Source organism: Octopus sinensis, linkage group LG5 (assembly GCF_006345805.1).
Source record: "Octopus sinensis linkage group LG5, ASM634580v1, whole genome shotgun sequence".
NCBI classification, from domain to species: Eukaryota; Metazoa; Mollusca; class Cephalopoda; order Octopoda; family Octopodidae; genus Octopus; species Octopus sinensis.
In genome coordinates, this window is record NC_043001.1 from 34016501 (window position 1) to 34043992 (window position 27492).

At 37.4% G+C, this 27492-nt stretch overlaps 2 protein-coding genes and 1 long non-coding RNA gene across 6 annotated transcripts in view; 2 read left to right on the plus strand and 1 right to left on the minus strand.

Moving 5' to 3' along the window:
* Positions 1-1988: 1988 nt before the first annotated feature.
* LOC115212408 (probable thiopurine S-methyltransferase) lies at positions 1989-26182 on the minus strand. 4 transcript variants are annotated; one of them, XM_036503317.1, is made up of 10 exons: positions 26137-26182; positions 18210-18330; positions 16273-16365; positions 15186-15315; positions 14228-14280; positions 12791-12865; positions 9791-9876; positions 5752-5796; positions 4617-4751; positions 1989-2084 (listed from the first exon to the last, which is right to left on the minus strand). In XM_036503317.1, the coding sequence occupies exons 1-9, from the start codon at positions 26165-26167 to the stop codon at positions 4642-4644; spliced, it is 744 nt and encodes a 247-aa protein (XP_036359210.1). In that variant the 5' UTR covers positions 26168-26182; the 3' UTR covers positions 1989-2084; positions 4617-4641. The 4 variants fall into 4 exon arrangements, with proteins under 4 accessions (XP_036359210.1, XP_029637162.1, XP_029637164.1 ...); XM_029781302.2 differs by lacking the exon at positions 26137-26182 and adding an exon at positions 25631-26000; XM_029781304.2 differs by lacking the exon at positions 26137-26182 and adding an exon at positions 21646-21751.
* On the plus strand, positions 17759-18333 carry LOC118763623. The gene is made up of 2 exons (XR_004999384.1): positions 17759-17869; positions 17915-18333. It is a non-coding gene; the product is annotated as an uncharacterized LOC118763623 (long non-coding RNA).
* LOC115212383 (probable thiopurine S-methyltransferase) overlaps positions 21166-27492 on the plus strand; it is a 57710-nt gene continuing 51383 nt past the window's right edge. The window contains exon 1 of the mRNA XM_036503312.1: positions 21166-21244. Coding sequence (XP_036359205.1) covers positions 21181-21244 — 64 coding nt within the window. The 5' untranslated portion in view covers positions 21166-21180. The remainder of the gene's footprint in view (positions 21245-27492) is intronic.

Consider the following 27492-nt stretch of genomic DNA (forward strand, 5'->3'; position numbering starts at 1 on the left):
ACCCCTGTGTTCAACTGCTACTTATTTTATTCTTTTCTACTCTAGGCAAAAGGTCCGAAATTTTTGGGGAGGGGGCCATTCAATTAGATCGACCCCAGCATGCAACTGATACTTAATTCATTGACCCTGAAAGGATGGAGGGCAAAGTTGACCTTGGTGGAATTTGAACTCAGAACATGCAGACAGTCGAAATGTTGGTAAGCATTTTACTTGGCATGTTAACGATTCTGCCAGCTTAAGCTGAATTTATTATTGCAAATTAAAATAACTGTTGGGTCTTGGAAGAGTCATTATGCCAAGACACAACAAAATTTGTTTCAACACACAAATTCACATCAAGAATCTTGAAAACCAAATGCAAAAACGAAGTAAAATAACTGTGATTAAAAAGTTCACTTTAAGCCTCTACAAGAAATTGAGATTGATAGAATAAATGCCAGACTGAAAAAGTTACAGGTTCCAGGTTCAGTCCCACAGCATAGCACCTTGCACAAGCGTCTTCTACTTTAGACTTGGGCTGACCAAGTGGATTTGTTAGACAGAAAGAGAAAGATGCCCATCACTTTTATGTCATCATCATTTAACATGTTTTCCATGCTGGGATGGGTTGGACAGTTTGAAAGGAGCTGGTAATGCCTGGGGCTGCATCAGGCTTCATTGTCTGTTCTGGCATGGTTTCTATAGCTGATGCGCTTCCTCATGCCAACCACTTTACAGAGTGCACTGGGTGCTTTTTATGTGGTACTATCACCAGTACTTTTTGCATAGCACCATATACTTTTACTCTTTTACTTGTTTCAGTCATTTGACTGTGGCCATGCTGGAGCACCGCCTCTAGTCGAGCAAATCGACCCCTGGACTTATTCTATCGGTCTCTTTTGCCGAACCGCTAAGTGACGGGGATGTAAACACACCAGCATCGGTTGTCAAGCAATGCTAGGGGGACAAACACATATATACATATATTCGACAGGCTTCTTTCAGTTTCTGTTTACCAAATCCACTCACAAGGCATTGGTCGGTCCGAGGCTATAGCAGAAGACACTTGCCCAAGATGCCACGCAGTGGGACTGAACCTGGAACCATGTGGTTGGTTAGCAAGCTACTTACCACACAGCCACTCCTATATATATATATATATATATATATATATATATATATATATTCTTTTACTTGTTTCAGTCATTTGCAGTTTAGTTAGTTATATGAAGAATAAACAAACATCCGTCAGTTTCACACTGCTGCCACTACAGTACTGATCTAAGACACAGAACATTGATTAATGAGAGCAGCAATCTTTTGTCTCTTGTCCTCATAGTGAAAATAAAGTCACCAAAACACAAGGTTAAATAATTTAAATGATTTATTTGTATACAATTCCTGAATAATGGAAAGCTTTTCTTTTTTATTTAAACGTTTTGTATTTCCTTTATTTATACAAAAGTAGAATTTAAAAATAAAAATTATATAATTGCACTTCATTCCACATATTTTGTACATTGGTCCTATTTTACAGTATTATGATTAATAGACAATTAGAAAATACATGGTTTTTAAATGTTATTCATATTTTTAAATAAAGAAAAAAATTTCATGTTGTCATAATTATTGTTATCACTGCTATCAACACGGTCTCCATAATTTTCACATTCACTTTTTATACTGGAATTGGTTAGATACGACTGAATGGACCAGAGGACCACATCTTGTTCCAGTGCCTCAGTTTTGGTATGGTTTCTATGGCTGCATACCTTTCTAGCATCATCGATTCTACAGAGTGTACTGGGTGCCTTTTCCACAGCAACAACATAAGCAAGATTGTCTTGTAGCTTGAAAGAGTTAAAAGTCCACTTGCCAAATGAGAAGAGAAGATAGAAAGGTTGCCTAATGTGTGTGTATGAGTGTGTGTGTGTGAGAGAGAGAGAGAGAGAGAGAGAGAAACATGTTTAACTTCAGTGAAGGAAAATAAAATAGTATAGATTTTTTCCTTGGTACAAATCCAGTTCCAGAGAAGTAAAAGTATATCTGATTGAGTCAATGTGAATATATAAAAGGGTAAAAGTCCATATCAGTGTTGGAGGGATCTGAAATCAGAATATAAAAGGACATGGTTAAATCCCTTAGAGAAAGGACCCAAGAAAACTAGTGCTGATCGGCATCAAAGAAGAAACAGTTTAAAACTGCAATTAATTGGTTTGTTATGAAGAAGAAATGTCTTTTCTCCTTGCTCACAACAAACTAATTCAATCCTCTTTTGAACTGTTTGTAAATATGGTAAATAATTTAGGCTGACTCTTTATAATCATAATCCAATCTACGATGTAAATGGATAAAAATTTTAAGCTTTTATAAACCATTATATATAATGTATATCAGTTAGTTGTGTCATTGATGTGCTTAAAATAAACAAGTTAGTGCTTAAGCAGAATTTAATAGTAAATTAAGAACAGATGTGTATAGATAACCAATAATAATAATAATGATATAAAAATAAGTTTGAGGTATCTATTAACAATAAACGTCCATAAGCATCTGTATGCATTCATCAATATGCATTTTTTTTTCTCATTTACATGGCCTTCATCTTTCTCTAAATTGACATAGTACATCCAATATACCATACCTTTTAGCATTTCAACCAACCATATCTGGATCAAATATTTTACCTGTTTTATGTTCATGCTGGTCAAATCCAGTCTCTCACACCTACCCTACAATCTCATTCTAAAAATTTACAATGCTAGATGAGAATGCCAAATGGTTAAGCCTCATTTTTATTGGCTGATTAACCCTTTCGTTACCAAACCGCCCAAAGCCGCCCGAAAAAAATTTTGGTTTATGAAACCAAACCGCCCAAAGCCGCCCGAATTTACCTATTCATATTTAAATGAGAATATCAGAGCAAATCTCTTCAGTACATTCGTGAAAACACGTATTATACTTCGTAAACAGTTCAACTACAGTTTTGTACAATAATCGAAGTGTAATTTTAATTCCGTGAATTTTGCGAGATTTTTTTCCGAAATTTGTTCCTATTGTGTTTTCAAAATTTGTAATTCTGACAAAAAATGGATACGAATTTCATTATATCAGGCAGCGAGTCAGAATTCAAAGGATTTTCTGCTGAAGACCTTCATAAATCTAACTCTATGACTGAAAAAAAAAAGCACATGGTATTTGATAATGAATTTGATGTTTCATTTTCCGAAAGTGAAAACAGTGAATCTGAGATCTCCGATAGCGATAAAGAAAACGAATTGGCACCTGAATGGAGTGAAAATTTAAAAACTGTTTCTTTCGGTGATTTTTCTGCAGAAACTGGACCAAGCCACAGACTTTCCCAGAAGGGTAAAGCCTTAGGCTATTTCTATTTACTTTTTCGAATGAGCCTATTTGAAATCATTACAGCGAAAACGAACTGTTACGCTAAATGTAAACAAAACGAAAGAAAGGATAGTTTGTTATTTCCCACAACCTTAAATGAAATTAAGGCCTATTTTGCCATAGATATTATTATGGGTATCAGAAAGTTACCCAGAATAACAAATTCTATCGTAAAATTTTGTTGTATACCCAATTGAATATTAGCTAATATTTTCTATAGCGATGTTTGAACAAAATTTTTATAATTTTATATTTTGTGGAATTTACCTGTATCTACCTGCAAATAGAATCACTTTGTGACAAAAATTATAGTATAGAATTGGTTGAGAATATTTCATTAAATTATCTTCCAAAAATCAGATTAATATATCGATAAATAAAAAAGTTATAGTTGTTTAATGAAACCAGACTAAATTTATGATTACGTTAGAAATTAATTGAAACACATAAGGGGTGTAATTTGGTCAGAAATATAGTAACGAAAGGGTTAAGGCTGGAGATTCATGATTATAGTGACATCACATTTACAGTTTACAGTTGCAAACTTGGATTACACAAGGTCAATATAATTGTTGATCTGTCAAGTTTAATAAAATATGTTTCTCCGCTATTAACTACATTGCTGTTGCTTGATAACATTATCAGCTTACACAACTGGAGCTAAGTTCATGCCTATGGTTGAAGAGATCGTCATCCACATCATCATTTAATGCCTGTGTTCCATGCTAGCAAGGGTGGGTCAGTACCACAAAGGCCGGCCAGGCCAAAGCCTGTACCAGACTTCTGTAACTGTTTTGGCAGGATTTTTTACATACGATGCCCTTCCTAACACCAACCACTCAGCAGCGAGAACTTAATGCTTTTTATGTGGCACAAGTACAGGTGAGGTGAGTAGTGCTTTTTACATGGCACAAGTACAGGTGAGGTCAGTTTTGGCAAGGTTTTTACAGCTGGATGACATTCCAAACACCAACCACATTACAGTGTGGACTGGGTGCTTTTAAGTGGCACCTGCACTGACAGGGTCACCAAGTACTTGCAAGGCAAAAACTTTTAAGAGGGGAGGAGGCATTGGAGGAGGTGATGATGAAAAGGTTATAGTGAGACAGATACTATAACCAGATACACGAAGGAAAATCCTTCCAGTGTAACATCTATTATATGATGAAATGAATATAGAAGCCTTTCTGAAACCAGATTTATAGAAAATAGGAGAAAATAGAAGTACAAACCTTTAAAAAAAACCCCAGCTTTCTTTCATTTAATTTTCAAAAAGTAGATCACTTCAAATATCTCTTCCAATCCCCTTTCTTTGAACCGTGGACTATTGTCATTTTTATCAATTTCTTCAATGCTGCACATATCACCTTTCAAAAAGAAATATATATCAAGTACATAATAATAAATATATGACAGCTGATACACTGAACTTGCCTAATCAAGCATTTCAAAGTGAAACCAAGTTTTGAAATACATAATGTTGTAGCTTGATGAAGTAATTTTGGTTATTTAAAATAGCTGAACAATTGCACTTGCTGCATAATACTTGTTGATGATTAAGAATATTGCATAGTTCACCTACAACTTAGAAGTTCAAAATCACACCATCCTGACACATTAGTTGGTCCTATGAGGAACAATATGGAAGTTGCTTTTTCTTTTTATTATTATTTGTTGGGTTAATAACCATTACTATCAAATACTACAATGTGCCTTGCTTAGCTTTAATGTGAACACTATTAAAGTATTTAGATATTCAAAAATAAATAGTTGATTATCCTGATGACCTTGGGGAGGGTGTTTAGTAAAAATCAGAGAAGACAGAATCATGATAAAAGAGTAAAATGTACTCTGAGTGGAATTTGAGCAGGAAATTTAGTAAACAAATGTGAGAATGATTATTGTATTGGTATAGTTCAGTTGTGGGCAAACTGTGACCCACGGGATTTTCTGAATGGCATGCCTAACAAAAGATTACGATGAACATTTTTAGTTGAGTTGCCCACTTGATGTTGAGCTATGTCTCATGTGGCCCACTTCCAAAAAAGCTTGCCCATGTTTAGAATAGTTGAAAATCAGTCTTTTTCAATCATTATATGAATTGGGTCATCTTTAATAGATGAATTGTGTTGATAAAAACTGAATAGTTTAGGTAGATAGTGAGGTTCACTATAAAGTCTGTAAAAATGTTTCAATGAATTGGGATTCATTAATTGGAGAAAGAAAACCAAAACCCATGACAATTGTTAGTAATGTTCAAAGAAAATAGGAGATAATTTCAAGAAATTAGGATTAATTTCATAGAAAATTCAATCTTTATGCTTCGGGGAAAATCTTTACTTTGAAGAGTAACTTTTATATACTTACCATATAAATTTTGGATATCCTCTTCAGTAACATTGTGGGGTGGACCTAAAGAAACATGAAGATATAAAACGTTATTGAATGAGATATGCTAAATTTCTTTCATGAACTTGTGAATTTTGTCTCCTTATTCTATATATATAGCTTAACATGTAGTTTTCCATATCAGCATTAATGGTATGTTTTAGGAAATTCTGAATAAATAGGAGTGAATTTGGTAGACAGTAACAATGCAGAAGTATGCCATATACATATATCATAATCATTACCATTATCACTTCGTGTCCATTTCCCATGCTTGCATAGGTTGTGTGGTGTGTATTTGTGTCTCTCTATTCGACAGTTGCTGTTGGCTTGTTCATGTCTCTGTAACTTAGCAGTTCAGCAAGAGAATGGTACACTAAATACACTAAACTGAAAAATAATTACTGGGTCAATTTCATTTGCTAAATCCTTCAAGATGGTGCCCCAGAACAGCCAGAGTCCATGACAGAAACCAGCAAAAGAGTCAAAGGAAAAGGAGTCTATGTGTGCTCAGCTGTGAAGAGATTTAAGGCCTGGTTATTTCACTCTAGTCCCATGAGGAGTAGATGAAGAGGAAATTTTTCTCTTGTTGTTTGTTGTCCTTAGTTAGTAGTTAGTTAGTTAATTTCGCTCAAAAGCAAATAGCAAGGCCATGTAGGGGGACATGGAGTTAAGTACAGGGTGGTGTTCATGTAAAGAATTCAGGCCACTTGAGGTCCAGGGAGGCTTTGAACAAAGCGGTCGTCGGCATCTTCACCATCTCGTCTGGCAGCTTGTTCCACGGATCCGCAACCCGGACGGAGAAAGCTCCTCTCCTTCGATTGAGATGAAATCGTCGCAGGTAGAGCTTTTCGGAATGACCCCGCAGCCGACGCTCCGGAGCAGGAGGAAGAACAGCTCTTTCGAGAGGTTACACTTCCTGCTTATGATGTTGTGGGCGAGAATGAGATCACCACGGCGGCGGCGTTTTTCAAGAGAATAAAGGTTGAGCGTCCTCAGCCTTTCTTCGTAGGACAAATTTTTGAGACCATGAACCATGCGGGTAGCCAGCCTCTGGACTCTTTCGAGATGCTGTATGTCTTTGAGGAGATAAGGAGAAGAGGCTTGAATCCCATACTCCAATATGGGTCTCACCAGCGTGACATAGAGTGGTAGGAATATGGCTGCTGTGAGTATTCCGAATGACCGTCGAATCAAAAACAGAATTCCGCGCACTTTGTTGGCAGCATGGACGCACTGGGCCGAAGGCGAAAAGGAGGAATCCACCAAGATACCCAGGTCCTTTACCTGATCGGTCCTCTCCAGCAGCAGACGACCCGGCTCGAAATCAAGTTGAGTTGCAGGAGTAGAGCCGACAGGCAGATGACAGCACTTTGACACGTTCAGACACAGGTCCCAATCGTTAGACCACTTCCAATTTGGTGGAGGCATCGACGAAGATCCTCTATACTACCGCGAGGAGCGACCAGTTTGATATCGTCGGCAAATAGAAGGGTGTGTTGCGTGAGGTCGTCGGGCAAGTCATTTATGAAGACTAAGAACAACAAGGGCCCAAGCACTGAACCTTGAGGCACGCCACTGCTCGCACTGGAGACGTCGGACCGCGAACCATTAACTTGAACTTGGAAGGAGCGATCTGAGAGGAAGGCACCAACCCATCATACAATATCCGGATGGAAACTATATGCTTGAAGCTTGACAAGTAGTAGTCCTTGCAGTCGTACGTAATACTGAACACACTCTGTGTGGTATACATGCAGCTTTTTCAGGGTACTTTACTGCCATAGTTTTGCTATTTAAAAATGCATTGTTGTTGTTTACCTTCGGGTTTGCCTCTGATATTATCAAAGACATTCCAGCAATTTGCATACAATATTTAGGAAATGTGGCATCTTGAGGAAGTGTCTACAATCATAGTCTCAGATTGACCAATGCTTTTCAAATTAAATTTGGTAAATAGAAATTATAGAGAAGCAAGTCTACCACCTACAACACCATCGTTCCCTTTGCATCATGGATACAATCCATCTAATATTGAAACACTTCTATGCAGTCTTTGTCTACCCTCTTTCACTTTTTAACCATTTTGTCATAAGTGTGTGTGTGTGTATATCTTCATATTGATACCATTAGTGTTATGGTAACATTGTTTATATACTACATAAGACGAAGTGAAGCAGCTTGGTAATTCCATGTGTGAAAACATGGAATAAAGTTCCTTACTTGGAAATAAGAGTTGACACCAGGAAAGGTATGTGGCCATAGAAAACCGCCACAAAATGTCTCATTCCACCCATGCCAGCATGGAAAAATCAAGTGTAATAGTAATAATGATGATAATGGGGTATGATTTGAGGTGGATTTGGTTGCTATTTCTAGCAGACTATATGACCACATAAAAGTTCCCTCATTGGTTCATGCATGCATCCATGTATTTAAGCATACTGTTCTGTTTTTAAACGCAGTGTATATTTTGCACATTCACTGCACATATTCACTGTGTGTATATACTGTACATACCATGCTTCTACTTATTTCTTTCACTTAGGACATTTCTTTCACATTGTTCAGTCTTATACTTTCATTATTTCAACTCATTTCTCCTCCACCTTCCTATCTCTAATCATAGACCATTGCATGAAATTTTTCTCAGTCCTTGCCAAATTTTCTTTTTAACAATTTTAACCATTCCATTAAAGCTCCCTACCTACTTCCCTCACACTATCTCTTCTCCAAATCCATCTTTGTATTTATTTTATTCTCTAAATTCTCCTTTTTCTACAGTCCATTCATAATTATATCTCACCACTTCCCTTCCATTTCAACTGACCTGCCTCTTGCTAATACTTTTTACCACTCTTCACCCTCACTTTACTTCCTAACACATCACTCTATTTCCATAATTCACACATTGTCCTTTTCCACTCCTCTGACCATACGAACACCCTACACTGCTCTGTCCCTTCTTTCCCATTCATTTTTCTGACACTGTGCTATCAGCCTCTCTATTCTGTATCCCCAAAGAAGGGCAACTGTCTGAAACATTGGACCTTTCAATCCTCATAGTAAATCAGCTCATTGTAACTTGATATATTTTTTGTCCATCAACTTTTATGAAATAATGTTTGCCAATGTAGACCACCAGTTTCTTTAGATTCCAGGTTCTATCTAATACTAGCAGTATAACCCGGCTTTGCCCAGGATTAAGTTAGGATTATTAATCTAATCAAGTTCTTTATTTCAAACTAAACTAAGTAACATCGACATCAAATTTGGGTGAAATCCGTTGAAATTGGTTTATATATATATATATATATATTTGCAACACACACACACACATACGTATGTACACCTATTGCATACATGTTCAGGTATTTGTGTGTGTTCCCCATATATCAGCAAAACACTTTTTTCCTCGATGCAAAAAAAAAAATCAACTAGAAGGGGACTTAACTCCTGTTTGCAAACAATGGATATTTCTCTGACTTGAAAATTGTTAAAAGTTTTGGTTGAAAATTTATTTTTACTGCTATTTGCTGGTGCCTCTGGGAAAAATAAGTTAACGAAAATACAGCTAGGGTCATAACGAATGTTCTCCTAAAATTGTAGCGACATGTGTGCTAATTTGTGGACGTGCATAAATTACATTCACGTACACACACACACACATCCTGCCTTTTATGAATACAGATATCAACACTCATGTGAAATGTTCAAGACTAAATCTAATAAAAAAGTAATTAAGAAACACAAATAACTGTAAAAAGAAGGCAAGTAAACACTATATAATATACTCAAACATAAAATGGAGGATTTTTTTCTTTTATATTGTCCTTCAAAAATGAAAGGTCGTTGTTTTTAAGACTTTTTGGAAAGTATTTCGTGTTTACTTAGAAATTTATATGAAATTCAATAAAAGTGGTTCATATTTTTGTGAGGGATGATTTTCAAAGAGAGGAAAACCTCACCATATATTCAAGTGGTTATAGTGTATCGTGCTCTCTCATTCTTCATTTACCTTGAAATATTGAAGGGTCATACTGCATTGCGGCAATCATATAGTGACAGTCAGGGGAAAGTAACTCTTTTATCACCTGGGAATACCTAAATGCAACAACAACAACAATTATATTTTCAAAATAAAATATTTTCTCTTTATACTGTTGAAGTTCTGAGGAAAGAATAAAGAAAAGAAAATGAACAAAAAAACATAATTCAATTGCAATTTTTCAATACTTCTTATATTGGATTCAAATTTTGGCACAAGGCCAGCAATTTCGGTGTCGGGGTTAAGTCGATTACATTTGAAATCAGAATGTAAAGACAGACAAAATGCTGATAAGCATTTTGCTCAGAATGCTAACAATTTTGCCAGCTTGTTGCCTTAAATATTTTCAATATCAAGAGTAAGTACAAATTGAGTTGAGACATTTATAATGAGTATGAAGTGAAACTTGAACACACATATCTCTTAACTGCTGCCTTTAAGCATTAGTTAATTATGTTACTACAAACCACATTCAGTTCACCTAAGAGTTAAGGATTTAAATCTAAGGTCTTTATATGCATTATATATCTTTTTAATACAATAACATGTTGTGAATCTGTGGTTTTGTCCTTTCAAAACATTTGTTAACAACTAAAAAAGGAGAAGTGGGGAACCTAAAATGGAAGTAATGTTGATGACAAATGGTACAGAATTTAGTTCCACCTGTTAAATTTTGGTTTCAAATCCTTCTGGTTTCCATTTTACCTTTCATTCTCTTGAACTGGAGTAAATTTAGTTGACTATATCCTAATGTTACAAATTTGTCCTATGGTACAAATTATTATTATTGTTATCTCTATACATATAAACAACAAAATATTTGTCTGTGTGTATATCCTTTATACAAATCCACAATTTTTCAGTTAGAGAGCGCGCACTTTCTATGGCTATTCAAAACCGTCCAAGTGTGGTCGTGCACATCTTTACATTTCCCCAGTCACCACGCAAAGCCATTAAAAAATCAATAGAAGTAACTTTTTTGTGAATTTTCTATCCAAAACCCAATCAAAATGCCCAAAACTTGATATGCCAATTGAATGCCAGCTAGCTGTATGTGATTGGTCGGAGATTTGGACAGTACTCGCATGTATGTGCGCATGCACGCAGCTTTATATGCATGCACTAGCACTATGACCCAGCGTTGCTGGGTCGTAGTGCTAGTCATTATTAAAGAAGCAAGCTGGCAGAATCATTAGCACATTGGCCAAACTGCTTAGCGGTATTTTGCCCGTCACTATGTTCTGAGTTCAAATTCCATCAAGGTCAACTTTGCCTTTCATCCTTTCAGGGCCAATAAAAAAAGTACCAGTAAAACACTGTATTTCACCCATTGCTACATTCTGAATTCAAATGCCACCAAGGTGAACTCTGCCTTTCATCTTTTCAGGGTTGATAAATTAAGTACCAGTCAAGTACTGGGGTTGATGTAATCGACTTAACCCTTCCCCTAAATTTCAGGCCTTATGCCTATAGTAGAAAGGGTTATTGTCATTACTATTAGCATTATTATTATTATTATTATTATTATTATTATTATTATTATTATTATTATTACTATTATTATCATTGAGCGAGAGAGCAGAGAATGCCATCAAAGTGACACTGGGGTACAATTATACGACGCCCAATATACCCATCATTACTACCTGACTGATAAAGGTAAACCAAGCACATGCATCACAACAACATGTGTGCAACATGGTGATCTTATATCAAGATAAATAGCGCACGACCTTGCAGGTGGAGCTCAGTTACAATTTTTTCAGGTTGAGTAGCCCATCTTGCTCAAAAGGTCCTTGAATAAGGTTTATTTAAGGATGATGAACAAAACACCCATGTTTCCAGAGGTGAATTATTCAAACCCCAAAGAGTTCCTCTCAACACATGGCTTATGCTCATGATCAGAGATGCACATAACATCATCCATTAAGGGATATGCTCAACTGGTTACGGTCAAGCAACTGATAAGCAAATCTGTGGTATTGAGCTGAATATTTGCTCTAGCCCATCATTTATACCAAGACAAAACAATGTACATGTAACACTTCCAATCAGTTAAGATCAGAAGCCGTGAGAGCTAATGCCTGGTATTACATCAGGGCATTTATTATTATTATTATTGAGCGCAGTGCATACCATCATAGTGAGACTGGGGTAAAATATATGAAGCCCAGTATACCCATCATGAGTACCGGTCTGATAAGGGTACGCCAGGCACATGCATCACAGCTATATGTGCATGATATGGTGATCTCATATCAAGATTAACTGTGCATGACCTTGCGGGTGGCGCCCAGTTAGAATTTTCTTCAGGCTGAATAGTCCATCCTGTTCAAATGGTCCTTGAATAAGAGTTGTTTAAGGATATTGAATGAAATACCCCTGTTTCCTGAGGCGAATTATCCAAACCCCAAAGAACTCCTTTCAACACATGGCTATGATGCTCCCCCTCTACTTCTGCTCATGATCAGAGATGCACATATCATCAGCCACCAAGGGACATGCTCAACTGATTAAGGTCAAACTACTGACAAGCAAATCTGTGGTATTGAGCTGAATATTTACTGTAGCCCATCTTTTATACAAAGACAAAATATTATTACTATTATCATTATTATTTTTTTTTTAATTTTATTTATTTTTTTTTTATTACGGTAGCAAGTTAGCAGAATCATTAGCATACCGGGTGAAATGCTCACCAACATTTCATCCATCCTTACGCTCTGAGTTCAAATTCTGCCATGGTCAACTTTGCCTTACCTACTTTTGGGGTTGATAAATTAAGTACCAGTGAAACACTGGGATTGATGTAATTGTTTAATGCTCTGCCCAAAAATTTCACTATGCAAGGAGGTTTTCTTCTAATTAATCAATATATATTACTATCATTAGTAATATTATGAAACTAACATATATTATATCATCATGACTATGTAATTATGTTATTGTCATTAAACAACTATTACTAACCTTATTCTGGTTTTGGGGCTGATAGCCTCAAGAGCTCCTCGATCCCAAATAGCATTAAACTGTCCTTCAAAATCTCTGTGTTTTGGCAGAAAAGAAAAAGAAGTAAAATTAATTGCAAGATTTATTACAATTGGTTGAAATTTAAAAGCACTTTTAATTATATTCTGGAAGAAAAGAAATAACCTATTTTTTTTTACTTCCTTTATTTTAGATGAAGTTAAAGGAAGGCCTAGAAAGAATTACTGCAAGTGAAATAAATGTCAGAGATGCTTTGCCCCATGCAGAAACTAGGAGCTACTTCTTGTACACATCACATGAATGGGGCAGTGAGGACTTAAGTAGCCTTTGTCTGAAAAAGGATTTCATCTGCAGTCCCTTGTCAACCACCACCACCACCACTTTGAGATGATTTCAATTGCCATAGTTATCTTCGTACCTACTTGGAGGTTTTCTTCAAACTAACACACAGACCTAAAGACAGTCTTCTACAACATGACTATTAATAATAATTAACAATCATTGTAAATTGAAAAAATAAGGAAAACAGTCACATTCGTTAATAAAATAACATCTGATAATATTTTCTCAAAATTTAAATTGGTAAATTAATAACTGTCGTCATCATTGTCTATTTTTCTCTGGAACGATTATCAAACTGTAGAAAATCTGCCTCAATAAAATCCATCTGACTCATGCAAGCAAAGAAAAATAGAAGCTGAATGATGATGATGATGATGCAAATGAGGATCTCTAATTATCAAATAGCTAATTAATACATGTAGCTGATATGTAGATGGCATGGAATAAATGCTACAAAGCACTTTTATTCAGTTTATCAATTTATGAGCAATTCCTTGGTCACATGTGTCCCAAATCAACAACATTAGCATTTCCCACTGAAGTTATTTTTCTACGACAGAGGGAAATTGAAATTCTTGGACATGAGACACATCTACCACAGCCACTACTACATCACCACCACCACAACTGCCCTTCCTTTTGGCAACTCTCATCTGTTTCCAAACAAGTTAATATTTCCCCATGTCCAGACATCATGTGATCACATGATATACATCACTGGTTACAATGTGCTCCTCACCATTTTACCTTCCAAATGATGCCATACCATTGGCTGGGTGAGCAGGCCAATGTCCACACTTAATATTGGAAATGAATGACATTGCTTCTTTGACACTGACACACATTTACAAGTACCACAAGATGTCAAGTCAGGGAGAGACAAACCCATGCACCACCACACACAACTGGCTTTTTTTTTAAGCTCCAGGCTACAGAAGGAGACACTTGCCCAAGGTGCACACATAGGGGGATTGAACCTGGAACTATGTGGTTGCAAAGCTAGCAACTCAGTCATTCCTCTGTGTCCATGTTCTAATATTGAAAATTTAGTAGAGTTTTAAAAAGTGCAATACTTACTTTGAAAATTTAAACATATTCATGCAATAAAGTTTGATTTTCCCATCTTTGCTCTAGAAGAAAGATAAAATTCAAATGAAATACTTATTGAAACAATTTTTGAACAACTAACTTCAATTTTCTGGATTTCTTTACTATAATACTCTAATTTCAGTTCTTAAGTTGCCATTTATTATTTATTCATTAGTATTCAGATCACTCTGTCAAATACGATTGCTTATTTATTCTCATCATTCTGTATTACTCATGCATTGTCTCATAACTTTGAGATTTCAATGCTGTGATTGATTCTTTTTAGAATGACATTGTAGGGAAGGTGAAAGAGGCTGGATCTGATCAGTCTGAACATAGAATATTTCAACCAGATTTGACTGGTTTAAATGCTAAACAATTAAGCATCATGTATGTGTAAATGCAATTAAGGTGAGAATGAGCTCACAAAATTATATTTCAAATAGAATTTCAATGCAACTATCCACTGTACTATCAATACCACTACTGCTGTTGGAAAAAAAGAACAAAAATAAAAAAAAACAACACAAGGATGTGGTACATACGAAATATTAATAAGACACTCAGAGAAAGAAAATAAGGGTGTTTTACATTTCGAGCAAGGCTCTTCTTCAGAAACAGGAGACATAATCAGTGCAGTAATGCACTTTTTAATCATCAGTGCAAGCATAATTCAAGATTAATAACGAATGAACAAAATCAACATACCAGATGATATATACAAATATATATATATAGGATTTTCTTTCAGTTTTTGTCAACCAAATCCAATTCACTCAGAAGGCTTTGGTCAACCTGGAGATATACATGAGGCTAGAGTGCCACACACTGGGAGTGAACTTCAAACTGTGTGGTTGGAAAGCAAATTTTATACCACACACACCCACACCTGCACCATTATTTCAACATTTCTATAAAAGCTTCTACTATAAAAATGAATATTTACTGCAAAGAGTTTTCCTGTGTTGTCCTTTAATTCTTCAACAGTATATTCCAAATTCTGGTCTGTAAAGAATTCCTGAAAAGCTTGTTCAGCAACGTCAACTCCAACAATATTGTGCCCTTTATCTGCTAATCTGAAAAATAAACAAACTATACATATATATATTTCTTTACAGCCCACAAGGGGCTAAACATAGAGGGGACAAACAAGGACAGACAAACGGATTAAGTCGATTACATCGACCTCAGTGCATAACTGGTACTTTATTTATCGACCCCAAAAGGATGAAAGGCAAAGTCGACCTCGGCGAAGTTTGAACCCAGAACGTAATGCATTTCGCCTGGCGGGCTAACATTTCTGCCAGCTCATGGATCATCATCAGCATCATCACCATCATCATTTAACATCCGCCTATATTTATACACACACACACACACACTTGTGCACACATACAAACGCGCACACACACTCAAACACACACACACATCACTGGAGATAATGTTCTGTTGGATCCTCATAAATTTAGTGGGTGAGGGAAAAAACAAGAGCAGAGAATGGGTTCCAGAAGGATGAGAGGCTGAGAAAAGGAGTGGAAACAGTATTTATTACAGGATGAGGTGTTGCATCTCTATGGGTGATTGCTAAAAATGGACATCATTTTTATTAGATGTTGTTCTCATTACTTGGAAGTAGATCAGCTTCCATGAGCAAGTCCTTGAACAAGTATTTCAGCATGTGAGTAACTTCCACCTTGACACAGAGCCACTGTGTCCATGTTGCTATTGGTATTTACAGAATACTAATGCAAAACATTTCCTATCAAAGACCTGCTGTTAGTTAATGAAGAAGCTTGAATCCATATGTAATGGCCCTGGAAGCTGTCCCATCTTTCAGACGGTGCATAAAACTTGTGGATTATTTAGTCTTAATTAGTGATTGATGTAAATCTTTTACAAGCATAACATAATCAAAAGACGGATACAGATTTCTTCAGTCTTTAGATAGAGCACGTAAGGTCCAGAAACTATACAAGCACTTCCTTGCTGGTTATTTTTGTATTGAGTCACTGTTATTCAAAGACAATACTTACTTTTTCATATCTACACATTTCCCACAAAAGGGAAAGAAAATTTTTATTCCATTTCTTCCATCAATAAATTTGTCCAAGTGTTTCTCAAGTGATCTTAAAGACAAAGGAAAAGAATAGCAAAAATAAACAATTATTTGAATAATATTCCATAAAAACAATAATAATTTCTTTTGACAGAGTACCATGCCAGTTATTTAAAGGGAAAGGTGTAATCAAAAGATTGAACCTCAATATGTTACTAGTACTCATTTTGTCAGTAATGTAGGCACAAGAAGCAAAGAAAACCTGGCAGAATTAGAAACCAAGAACAAGATAGTGAGCCTTTATGAAATCACTCAAACTGCTGGTAATAACAGCTAAACCCTTCAATGGTATCCAACCTGGGGTTTTTGGATCTCTGCAGCACTACAAATGTAGCAGTGTGCATGTGTGTACATGTGCAAGCATACACATATGCATGAATAAAGGCTTAGGATAGTATGCCTGTATCAATGCTTTGCATGAAAATTATTGAGGTGAGAAAATGTGATGCTTCTTGACATCCCCCAGCTTCATACTGCTGAAGATGCAAGAGGAAATAAAAGATAAATCCTTCACACAGGAAGCAAGGCTTAGGGTGATGAAGGGCATTTGATTGTGAGAACAATGACTGCGAAATGTATTTGCTAGCAAGGAAAAGAAAACAGATATTAGACAAATAAATTCATTTTCATGTAACTGAGAAATAGTGGATTGATCTCTCTAATTCTTGTTTCCCTTCATCTTACCCTACCCCTCTTACATGTCACTCCTTCATTTCTGTTACCATTTGCAGACAATACTACTTCTCTCTCTCTCTGTTTCTCCTTTGGAAGAAAGGATAAGGGCAAAAAATAGTAATTAGACTTAGCAAACTCTTCTAAGAACTTTACTATAGGTTAACCCATTTGAAACCAACCCACCTGAGACTGACCCTCATTTTATGATACAAATTTCTCATTTTAATCCTTTAACATTTAAAACGGACATATCTGGCTAAAATATTCTACTTGCTTTATGTTCAAACTGGCCAGATCTGGAGTCTCACATCTACCCTGAATGTCATTTTGAACATAAACAAATACATCATCAAAATCTCAAGGTTACAAGATAATGCAAGATAAATTCATGACAATCATCATCATCCTCCACCTTTTCCTCTTCATCATCATCATTTAGCATCTGCTTTCCATGCTGGCATGGGTTAGATGGCTTAGTTGAAACTGCTAAACTGGAGAGCTACACCAGGTTCCAATCTGATTTAGTATGCCCTTCCTAAATGCCAACCACTCCATCTGACAGAAAAATCTGAATGCTAAAGGGTAAAGTGATCTAAATAACAAGTTTCTTTCAAAATTTCAAGTTGATTGATGTTTCAAACATCATTTTAATTACTGCAAAATTATTTCATTATTAAATTCTTCATTATTTTTCAGAATTAATTAAAATAAAGACTGGGTATTTTAACAGAAATATGGTAACAAAAGAGCTGACTATAGGTATGATGCAGTATCAGTGATGTGACAGGAAATGTTCATCCCTCAGCTGGTCACCCAGCATCCTTATCAATTCAAGACATGTAAGGGAGTCTCTAGGCAGTCACCTGATGTGCTAGAAGTAGCAGATAAACCTCCTTCAAATAACACTCTGCTATCTTATAAAGGGTAGATCACCTGTGCTATGTAGCTCTTAAACAATAAAAACAGACCCTGGGATCATATCTTGGGTCAAGTGGGACTGACTTTAGGTCTGTCATAAGTTTAAAGGCTCATGAGGTCAAAGTTTATTTCAGTTTCCATGGCATATTAACATAACTAAATAGTATGGCAGAACAATCATGGCAAAACTAGACAGTTACAACTTGAGCCAGATTTGGTACTTGATTAGGTTAATTAGTTAAAAATAATTGAGTAACTTACACGTGCATTTCTTCCTGGTGGAAAGGAATATTTTTAGTGGTCCACCGATTGATCCAGTAACCATGTTCATCAAATTCGCCATCAGAGGTAGTTTTCTTTTCACTCTCAGTCATATTTGGTTCTTCAAAACAAACAGAAAAATAAATTCAAAAAGGAGCAACACACATTTATTAAAAACTGGTTCAAGAGTGTGAAAGGGATAAATTTTTCAGGCAAGTATTTATCCTTCTTCACCAAGTGCCTTTTTCATGACTACTTTGGAAACTATGGTGAAGTCCATTCTTTGCTGAAGAGAGCTAATCCAATTGAAATATGTTGCGAGTTATCTCCCTTATATACTGAAATAACACTTGCCATTGAATTAATGCTGACTTATCATCAGCAGATTATTATTTTTAATTATCTTTCTGCAGCTTGTGACAATATATACATTAATATTAATTCAGATATGGTAAGACAATATGAAGCTATGTGGTCTTAGTTAGGGTGTTGGATTCATGATTATAAGGTTGTGGTTTCAATTTCCAGACTGGCTGGTGTTCTTGAACAGTATACTTCATTTTACACTGTTTCACTCCTCTCAGCTGAAAATTAGTACCAGCAACTGTAATGGACTGACATCATGTTCAAGAGGGACTTCTCTAGTCTTGAGTTGCTCATAAGCCCTAGAAACCAAGATAAGCTCTGATAGTAAAAAGCTTGAAGGCTCATGACAGACCTAAGTTTGAGCTTATGATGGGGTCTTTGTATGATCACTTGAACTGCAAGACATAGCAGTCAAATGAAAGGACATGTCAAGGTAAGTAAATGTGTGGCCATCCACACATCCAAGCAGGTCCTTTATGGCCATGAACTCCCTCACACACACATAGTCTCTCCCCTGTCAAAACTCCCCAACAAACCATCTTTCTAACACCTCCACCACCACCTGAAAGTTCCCCCCTCCCCGTCACATGCCTATCTGCTCATTCTCCATGCCCTCACATCTACCATACACCCCTCCCAGCTACCGCAATTTCTCTCAACATCACTTGCAACAGCCGTGTCTTCTCCATCTCTAAACATCTCCTCTCATACCCTAACGGAAAATCCTCCTCTGTTCCCTCAGTACTACTTATACTCCCTCCAATGTTTCCTGTTGACAGGCTTCCTTCAACACCATCTACTTCTCTCTCTCTCTCCCACTTTCCTCTCCATCCCTGTGCTACAGGTGTAGTCAAGTACCTCCTCTATAATAAGACACCTATCCCTGTCCCTCTGTTTCACTTGAACCTCTTGCCTGGCACATAACCACTTTCCACAGTTCCACTCCCTCTTGCAGCTGAGAGGTTTTTGACTTGCAAGGTAACTGGTGACCCCACTGGTGCTGGTTGCATGTAAAAAGCATCTGTGCTGGAGACACATAAAAAGCACTGAGTACACTCCATAAAATGATTGGCATTAGAAAGGGCAACCAGCTGGAGAAACCACATCAAAACAGATAAATGGAGCCTGGTGCAGAATTTTCCCGAAGGTGGGAAGGGGAGTTTCTGAAAATTCACAAAAGTCAGTTTTGTTTCCTCGTAACTTTCAGAAAATTGGGTATTTTAAAATGAAACTTTCTACATATAACTTTCAGATGATGTGGATTATGATTATATCGGAATTTAAGACGAAAAAATGGTGGGCGTTCACACATATATTAAGAGACTCCTCACAAATTTTTTTCGATATTTCAATTTTCATTTCGTGATGTGTGTCAGTAACCACTTTTTTTTTTTTTTTCATATTAAATTCGAATATAACCGTAATATACACCACTTGAAAGGTATTTATATAAAATTTTAAAATCCAGTTTTCGGAAAGTTGAGAGGAGACAAAGACAACTCGTGTGATTTTTCGAAACTCCTCTCCCCATCCTTGGAAAAAAACCTTTTAGCAAAAACATTCCTATATAATCGGAATCTACAGCACCTGAAGCATATTTATAGAAGTTTTCATTGGAAAACATCCATTTTCCTCGCAGTTATGAGGAAACAAAATCGATGGGGCACATTTGTGTAAGTATGCTGGGATAAATAACTTGTATGAATTAGAGTAAGATGAATAAGGAAAACAACGTAACAGTTTACGGCGTGCGACCTACAAAAAATAGCAGCCAAATCTCTCTCAAACAACAGTTCTAGATGCACTAAGTCTGAATAAAAAACTGGATGATAACAGATAGATTGTCTTCGATCACAGATCAGAGTTATACGACTTATCGATTATTTTTACTCTGTTCAATAGAGCATATAAATATGAACTTTTCTAAAAAGTACTTAGAGGTAATGTATGCAGCTATTACTGCAGTACAGCTGGAAGCAATCCAGTCTTTTATCTAGACTTAGTGCATCGAGGACTGTGATTTGAGAGATCTACCTGCAATTTCTAATAGATCGAGCGACGGCATAAAAGCCCTTTTCTTAATTGTCACTTTGTGTTTGCTATCCAACTTAAGCTATTCACATGATTAAGAAAAATTTTTTTTTTTTTAAAGTTGACAAAGAAGTTCGTTTCTTAACCATCCTGTTCCAGGTTCTGTACCACTGAGCAACACCAGTTCCCTAGCTTCAATATAGTATTTAATTGGTGCTGATCAGCCTAATAGGGAATACTTATGATCAATGACGCTCCTTCCACAATCATCTTATCTTCCAAAGTACATAAACCAATGTGTCTCTCTTTTAATTATAGAAAAACTACTCAGCTCGAAAATCGTATGAAAGGCTCATATTTAAATAAAAGTTTTCGATGCAAACCTTGTAACAAGAATATATTCTTTTCTACTCTAGGCACAAGGCCCGAAATTTGGTGGGAAGGGGCCAGACCTACTCGCACCTAATTTATCGACTCGGAAAGAAAGAGAGGTAAAGTCGACCTCGGCGGAATTTGAACTCAGAACGTAAAGACCGCTAAGCATTTTGCCTACCAAGCGTAGGAACAAGCGTAGATGGAGGAAAGAAAACAAGAAAGAGATAAATATGAACAATTGCGCAGACCTACGCCCCTAACAGGTTGGTCCTTTCTAAGACACCTCAACGCTTCTAAAGTAAACTTTGTTTGTTTACGGTCATCGTAATTTGAATTTAACATATCACAGTCTCCTCATTAGAAATATACTCACAAATGCGTATTAGACGTTATCATTATCTCACATTTCACTTTTTAGGGGTAAATCTGTAAACTTTGTGCTTGGGAAGCAATCAATTTAGTGCGTCAGTAAAATATTTTAGGCGATAAAATTTAAATAGATAAGTGTATTCGATCTGATTTTAAAATAAAATACAATAATACAAACAAAGATCCGTGCTTATTGTTAGATTAACCGATTCGGTTAATTATTATAGGCAACAGACTAGTATATATATATATATGTCGAATGAGATAAAGAAATGATCAGAAATTCGTTTCTTACATTTGCACAAGGTTGCACCCTCGTCGGAAGAAAAACTCAAACACTAGTTTTCGTTGTGCCAAGGGACATAACTGAATTGTAATGTTCAGAGACAATTAATTGCAGCGTGGAAGTGTTTTCTACTTAAATCTATAAACATTTACGGAGAGTGACTTGATCTGAGATCATGTGCTGTAACGAAAACAATTGCAGCGTGGAAGGTGTTTATAAGCCATTTAAGAAACATAAAAACGTTAGATTCACTTCAAATTTAAATTTAATTTGTCAAAATATTTTCATCGCTTTGAGACCGCGACCTGTTCATTGACAAATTTGATGAAAATATTTTGACAAATTAAATTTAAATGTTGAAATGAATCTACCGGTTTTGTGTTTTTTAAATGGCTTATAAACACCTTCCACGCTGCAATTGTTTTCGTTACAGCACACGATCTCAGATCAAGTCACTCGCTATGCAAGTACATCTCCGTAAATGTTCATAGATTTTAGTAGAAAACACTTTGAGAGAACGTTGTAAAGGCCCTCTTTTAAAATTGTTTAGCGAACAAACACCGAGTCACTTGGAGGAATTCATGTTGCGTTAATTACACGAAAATGATCCATGAAACAATTAATTTAACCATATATCTTAACTGCTATCGTTTAAACTGAATATATAAAAAAAATACACCTTTTCAAGTTCAACTTTACGTTTCAATTTCATAAACATGTACTTCTTTTAGAATATTGTCATTTTAACAAACATTTATTTACATGAAAGAAAATTACAAGTGAACTTTCATTTAATTCTTCAAATCTTTCTGTTAAAACTATTGAAACCATTTGTGGGGAATTTTCTTCTTTTTTTTTTTATCATAGCCACGGGTCGCATACTGCAAGGTTTGACGGAACCAACTGAAGCAAGCCAGCACGCTCGCAGCATTACCACGGGCGATGGCGAGGCTAAGGCGTTGGGAAAGCCAAGCGCTCACAATGGCCTCACATGACACCACGGCGAAGCGAGCTGCTAACGTTGACAAGAACTTCGCGGTCAGTGGCCCAGTCCCTCCGAACGTCTCAAACGTCACAGGTTGGAAGAGGTAGTTCATTGTCAGGTCCCGATACTTCAGGGGTTTTTTCTTCTCGGCTACGGAAACAGTGACCCTCCCATTAACTGTAGCATCCAGGATATGGGAGGGAACAAAGGAGTTACAGACTGTGGTATCCCAAATGAGGCACCTACTTCTAACCCAGGGACATCACTTTTGGATAAACCTGACGGCTCCAGAACTGAGGGGATATTACTTCCAGCCAGGGCCCGCTTAATGATTAAGTTTAGCTCGCTGTGACAAACGAAACGAACAGCATTTTGGGCGCAAGACACACCGTGAACTTGTAGGGTCGCGGGAGCCTACCACAGCGGCATCTCAGTCCCTTACGGACGTTAGCTTCCACTCTGAGTGCGAAGGAAATGCGTAACTCATCTAGACTGAGTATACCTCGAATGTTGGCCACAGCCAAGGCATCAATCCAGTCCCCTGACAATTTTGCACTAGTTGGAATTAGACCATGTTGGAGAGGAGAAGATGTTGCCTACCAAAGATGAGCAAGCGTAGACGGAGAAAGGAAAATAGGGAAGAGATAAAAAAAAAGGAGCACTTGCGCAGATCTAGACCCCAAACCGTTTTGGCAAAGCAGCTTGGTTGCGGGAGTCTGGCGTGAGTTTGACATTGGCCAAGCATTCGAGTTTCCTGAAAATTTGGTCGTCAAGTATAGCTTAGGAATTGACAAGTAATTCCTAAGTACAAAAAAACCTTTGTGTGGTTCAGTTACTTCAAAGTTTTTAAAATTTTGTTCGAGGTTAACCATTTCCAATCAAAAGATGGACTCGAAAGCTAGGTCAGTAATTGGGGCTCCAAGGGAGAACCACGCTCATGAAGGAGGAAACACGATAGAGGGGAGGGAGTGAACAAATAGTTAAGTAGTCTGCTCATGCGAAACTGAGTGGTTGAGGAGCCAGAGCTCGCATTTGGAGCTGTTAACGCTAAGACCTCTACGACCATATTCCTCGACCATCGCCCTCGCATTTGCAAGGACCCTGTCAGGATGGCCTCCCAAACAAGCATAATCGAGGTACCAAACATTTAGGTCTAGGACGACTCCCATCTTGTTGATATCCTCAATACCCAATGTAAATCGGGCAGGACCAAGTGGATCACCCTGTTGGACTCCAGAGGCAGATGGAATGAGGTGGTCACCAAAGGAGAGGTAGGAGGGCTCCTGATAGGCTTACCAAGCAAAGGGATAAAGTGGTGGGGAATTCTCCTTTACAGTGCAGAGGATGAAATCTTGACTGATGGAGTTAAAAGCATTTTTATGGTCAAGTTCGAGAATGACCTTTGGGGACTCAGAGGGTAAGTTGGTGAAAGTCCCGGTGGTATGAGAAACAGCCTCACAACCTAGCTTAGTATCCACTCCTAACTGAAGAGGAGGAAATTCCTCGGTCAGGCAGTGAAAAACTGAGGACAGGCACACATTTGCTGTGAGCTGTTGTAGAGTACAACCAACTGTTAAGGGGCGGAGGTCATCGTTGGGCTTGGTGAGACCAAATAGTCTGGCCTCAAAGAACAAGGGATGAATGTAGGCATGGATACTTTCGGACGAGAACAAGTCTATGAACTGTGTTCGGTTCTCCAAGAGTTCGAGTCCTGCATCACCAGCTGACAGGGAGATACCACCCTTGAGATGCTGAGGTAGTAAACTATCGATCCCAGCACCAGAACCTGCTGGAAAAGAAGCAATTGCTCTTCTGACATTGTCAGGGGTGAAGATGGGTTGTAGAAAACTTGGTGGATCGGAGCAGTGTAGGTGATCATATGGTGGGGCCGGAGGATGTTTCTTCTTCAGCTGGTAGAGGGAGTCTGTGGTACATGGGACGAAAGAGGACAGAAACGAAAGAAGGCGAACAGCTCCTTTAATGTCAAATTCGCTGAATTTGGCATTAACAGTATTCTTTAAGTTAGGTGGTCGACCGTTGTTCGGGGTAGAGCTGACGACCGACCTGAGACAAACAGTGTGTTGGGGTAGATTCAAACAGCTCGAACTGCTGTTTCAGGGAAGAAGTGAGGGATCCACTATTCCCATTCGGCACGTGGAGGAAGACCAAAAGGGAACAGAGACAGTTCCTGCCAATTCGCGGTGTTGTTGGATAGGCAGAAGTTCTTCAGTAGTTTCGAGAGAACACGGGCGAAACAAGTCTGAACACCCTTAGGGATCCGATTGACAAGCTTCAGCTTGGACAAACCCAGGGATCTGGAATTCAGAGCAAGGTTCTTCTGTCCTACTAAGGATGTCAGAGCTGAAGTGACATCAGTTGCATGTCCAGTTAGAAAAACTTTCGGCTTGAACCTTAATGATGCCGACTCAGCTCCTGTGGTACCTTAAACTACACAAGTGGCATTTGATGGTCTTCAAATAGAGAACATGCTTGGAGGTGAACTGGCAGTATTAGTGGGGTCAGCTTTAGAATTAGAATTCATACGGGGAGGGTAGTGGTGGTGAAAGAATGGCGCTGGAGGTAGTGTCATCCTTTCGGAATCGACAAAGTAAGTACCAAACCAAAAACGGAACTGTAAGAACATAGCACCGGATGCCTTGCGGTATTTGCTCCGACTTTTCACGCTTTGAGTTCAAAATCACGCAATGGGCTACTTGGGTGGTAGACTTAACTTGCCACCTGGAGTATTTTTAACGGAGTTCGTTATGTGTGTTGGAAGCATTCAGGCCAGTTTTTAGTTTGAGGATACCTTCCTCCCGCTAACTCAATGTCAGCGGTTATGGGCACCGCCTCTTGTTTGATCTCACCCACACCAAAAACGGCCCGTTGTGTCAGGAACAAAATATATATTATAGTTTTATCGAAGTGTTACTATATGTATTCAGGGAAAACAAAACGAAATAAAACGAGTTACGCAAATTAGAAATAAAATACACTTAATGTTTTTACCTTTGTTGAACTTTCCCGGTGATTTCAACGTATCTGCACCCAAGTTGTTCATCAACTAACTGAACTAACCTCTACTCTTATCAAGTAGAATCCTACTTATCAATTAGAATCAACGTGGCGCAGTGTGATAAGGCTGAATTAATATCGTATACTGCAGTAAAGCTTTCAGTTATTTATAATGTAGTACACATTTTTAACTCCGTTCCCGCCAACCCAAATTCAGTCACAAGCGATTATATGATCCGCGACTATGGCGAAAGAATTTACCCACGTTGTCATACATGCGGATTGATTCCGGGATCTGATGGTTACAAAGCACACTTAACCACTCAGTCACACCTAATTTTCTGTCCTATAGATATATATAATATTATTCCATATATGCTTTTCAGTCCAATTGCTAAACCGATGAAGCGCCCGCCCTGTCTACTTCTAATCAATAAATCCGTATTTGCATATATGACACACTTCAATTTTTTTTTAATGCACTAAAAATAGTCCTGTACCTGATACTGCCCTATTTCGGATGAGAGACATTGATGCTCACTAGGGTGCCGGATGTGCGTAAGACCACTAGGAACAATAGCTGCTACTAATAATGAAGTATTGAAAACAAACCAAATTATCATAGGCTGTTAGCACAAACAAAACAATCTCTTATAGTAGGTCAGCAGTTATGTAAGGAGATAGATAACATTACACAGCGTAACAATTAAAAAAATGTTTATTGTATTTTTTTATTGTTTATCAATCCAGTCTTTCTGCTGATTCCAAAAAGGAAATTATTTTTTGTGTATCATCTACAGTTACAAAAATATGTCGACTTTCTATGTTATTATATATTCGGTATTGTTATAATGTTCCGCTACTAAATGTATATCTAATTTTCTCTTTCAGACCAATAACAAAGTTCTGTTACTTTCAGGATGGCTACTAGAGTATGTAAAAATTCTCCAAATACATTTGGCTGTGTGTGTGGTTATTGTATTGGAAAAAGCAGGTATTACATAAGATCATGAAAGGTGCCAAATTGTGGATAGCGTACAGACTCTATTTCGAAATGCCCATGGGTGACCAGGACAAACCATGGGCCCCACATGTGATATGTGGAAGCTGTCGATCTACTCTAAAAGGATGGTTAAGAGGTACAGGAAGGTCAATGCCTTTTGCCATTGCAAGGGTATGGAGAGAGCCAAAGAAACATCACGATGACTGTTACTTTTGTATGATCGCTGTGACAAAGTACAGAAAAGTGAAAAGAAGACAAGCTCTTCAGTATCCGGACATATCATCATCTAGAGCACCTGTCCCACATGATGAGTTTACGAGTACCACTACCACCAGAAAATATTTCATCTGAAGAGTCAAGTAGCAGCAACCAAGAAATGGAGGAAGCTTTCGTACCAAGAATGACTTCGGAACCTCACTTTCCAAATCAGAGTGAGCTAGATGATTTAATCAGGGATCTGGGTCTTACTAAGTCAGGAGCTGAACTTCTTTCATCAAGGTTGAAGGAATGGAATCACCTGGGGGAAGACTGCAAGATATCTGTGTACCGGAAACGCCATGAAGAATTTGAAATTTACTATGAAAATATTAATGATCTGTGTTTTTGTAAAGGTGTGATTGGTTTGTTTACTGCTATTGGACTCAAGCATAATTCTTCAGAATGGCGACTGTTCATAGATAGCTCAACACGAAGTCTCAAAGCAGTGTTGCTCCACAATGGAAATAAATATTCTTCTTTGCCTCTTGCACACTCCATACAGAAGAAAGAAAATTGCGATAATGTCAAAGAACTTCTCGACAAAATGAATTACGCTGAGTTCAAGTGGGATGTTTGTGGTGATTTCAAGATGCTT

What these genes read in the sequence shown, in the direction of transcription:
- LOC115212408 (XM_029781302.2), bottom strand. Translation starts at nt 25,682, where the DNA reads ATGAACAACTTGGGTGCAGATACGTTGAAATCACCGGGAAAGTTCAAC. An exon ending in CACCAGGAAGAAATGCACGT is followed by an intron (nt 16,366 to 18,209) that starts GTAAGTTACTCA and finishes TTTGTCTTTAAG; the next exon opens with ATCACTTGAGAAACACTTGG. An exon ending in GGATATCCAAAATTTATATG is followed by an intron (nt 4,752 to 5,751) that starts GTAAGTATATAA and finishes TCTTTTTGAAAG; the next exon opens with GTGATATGTGCAGCATTGAA.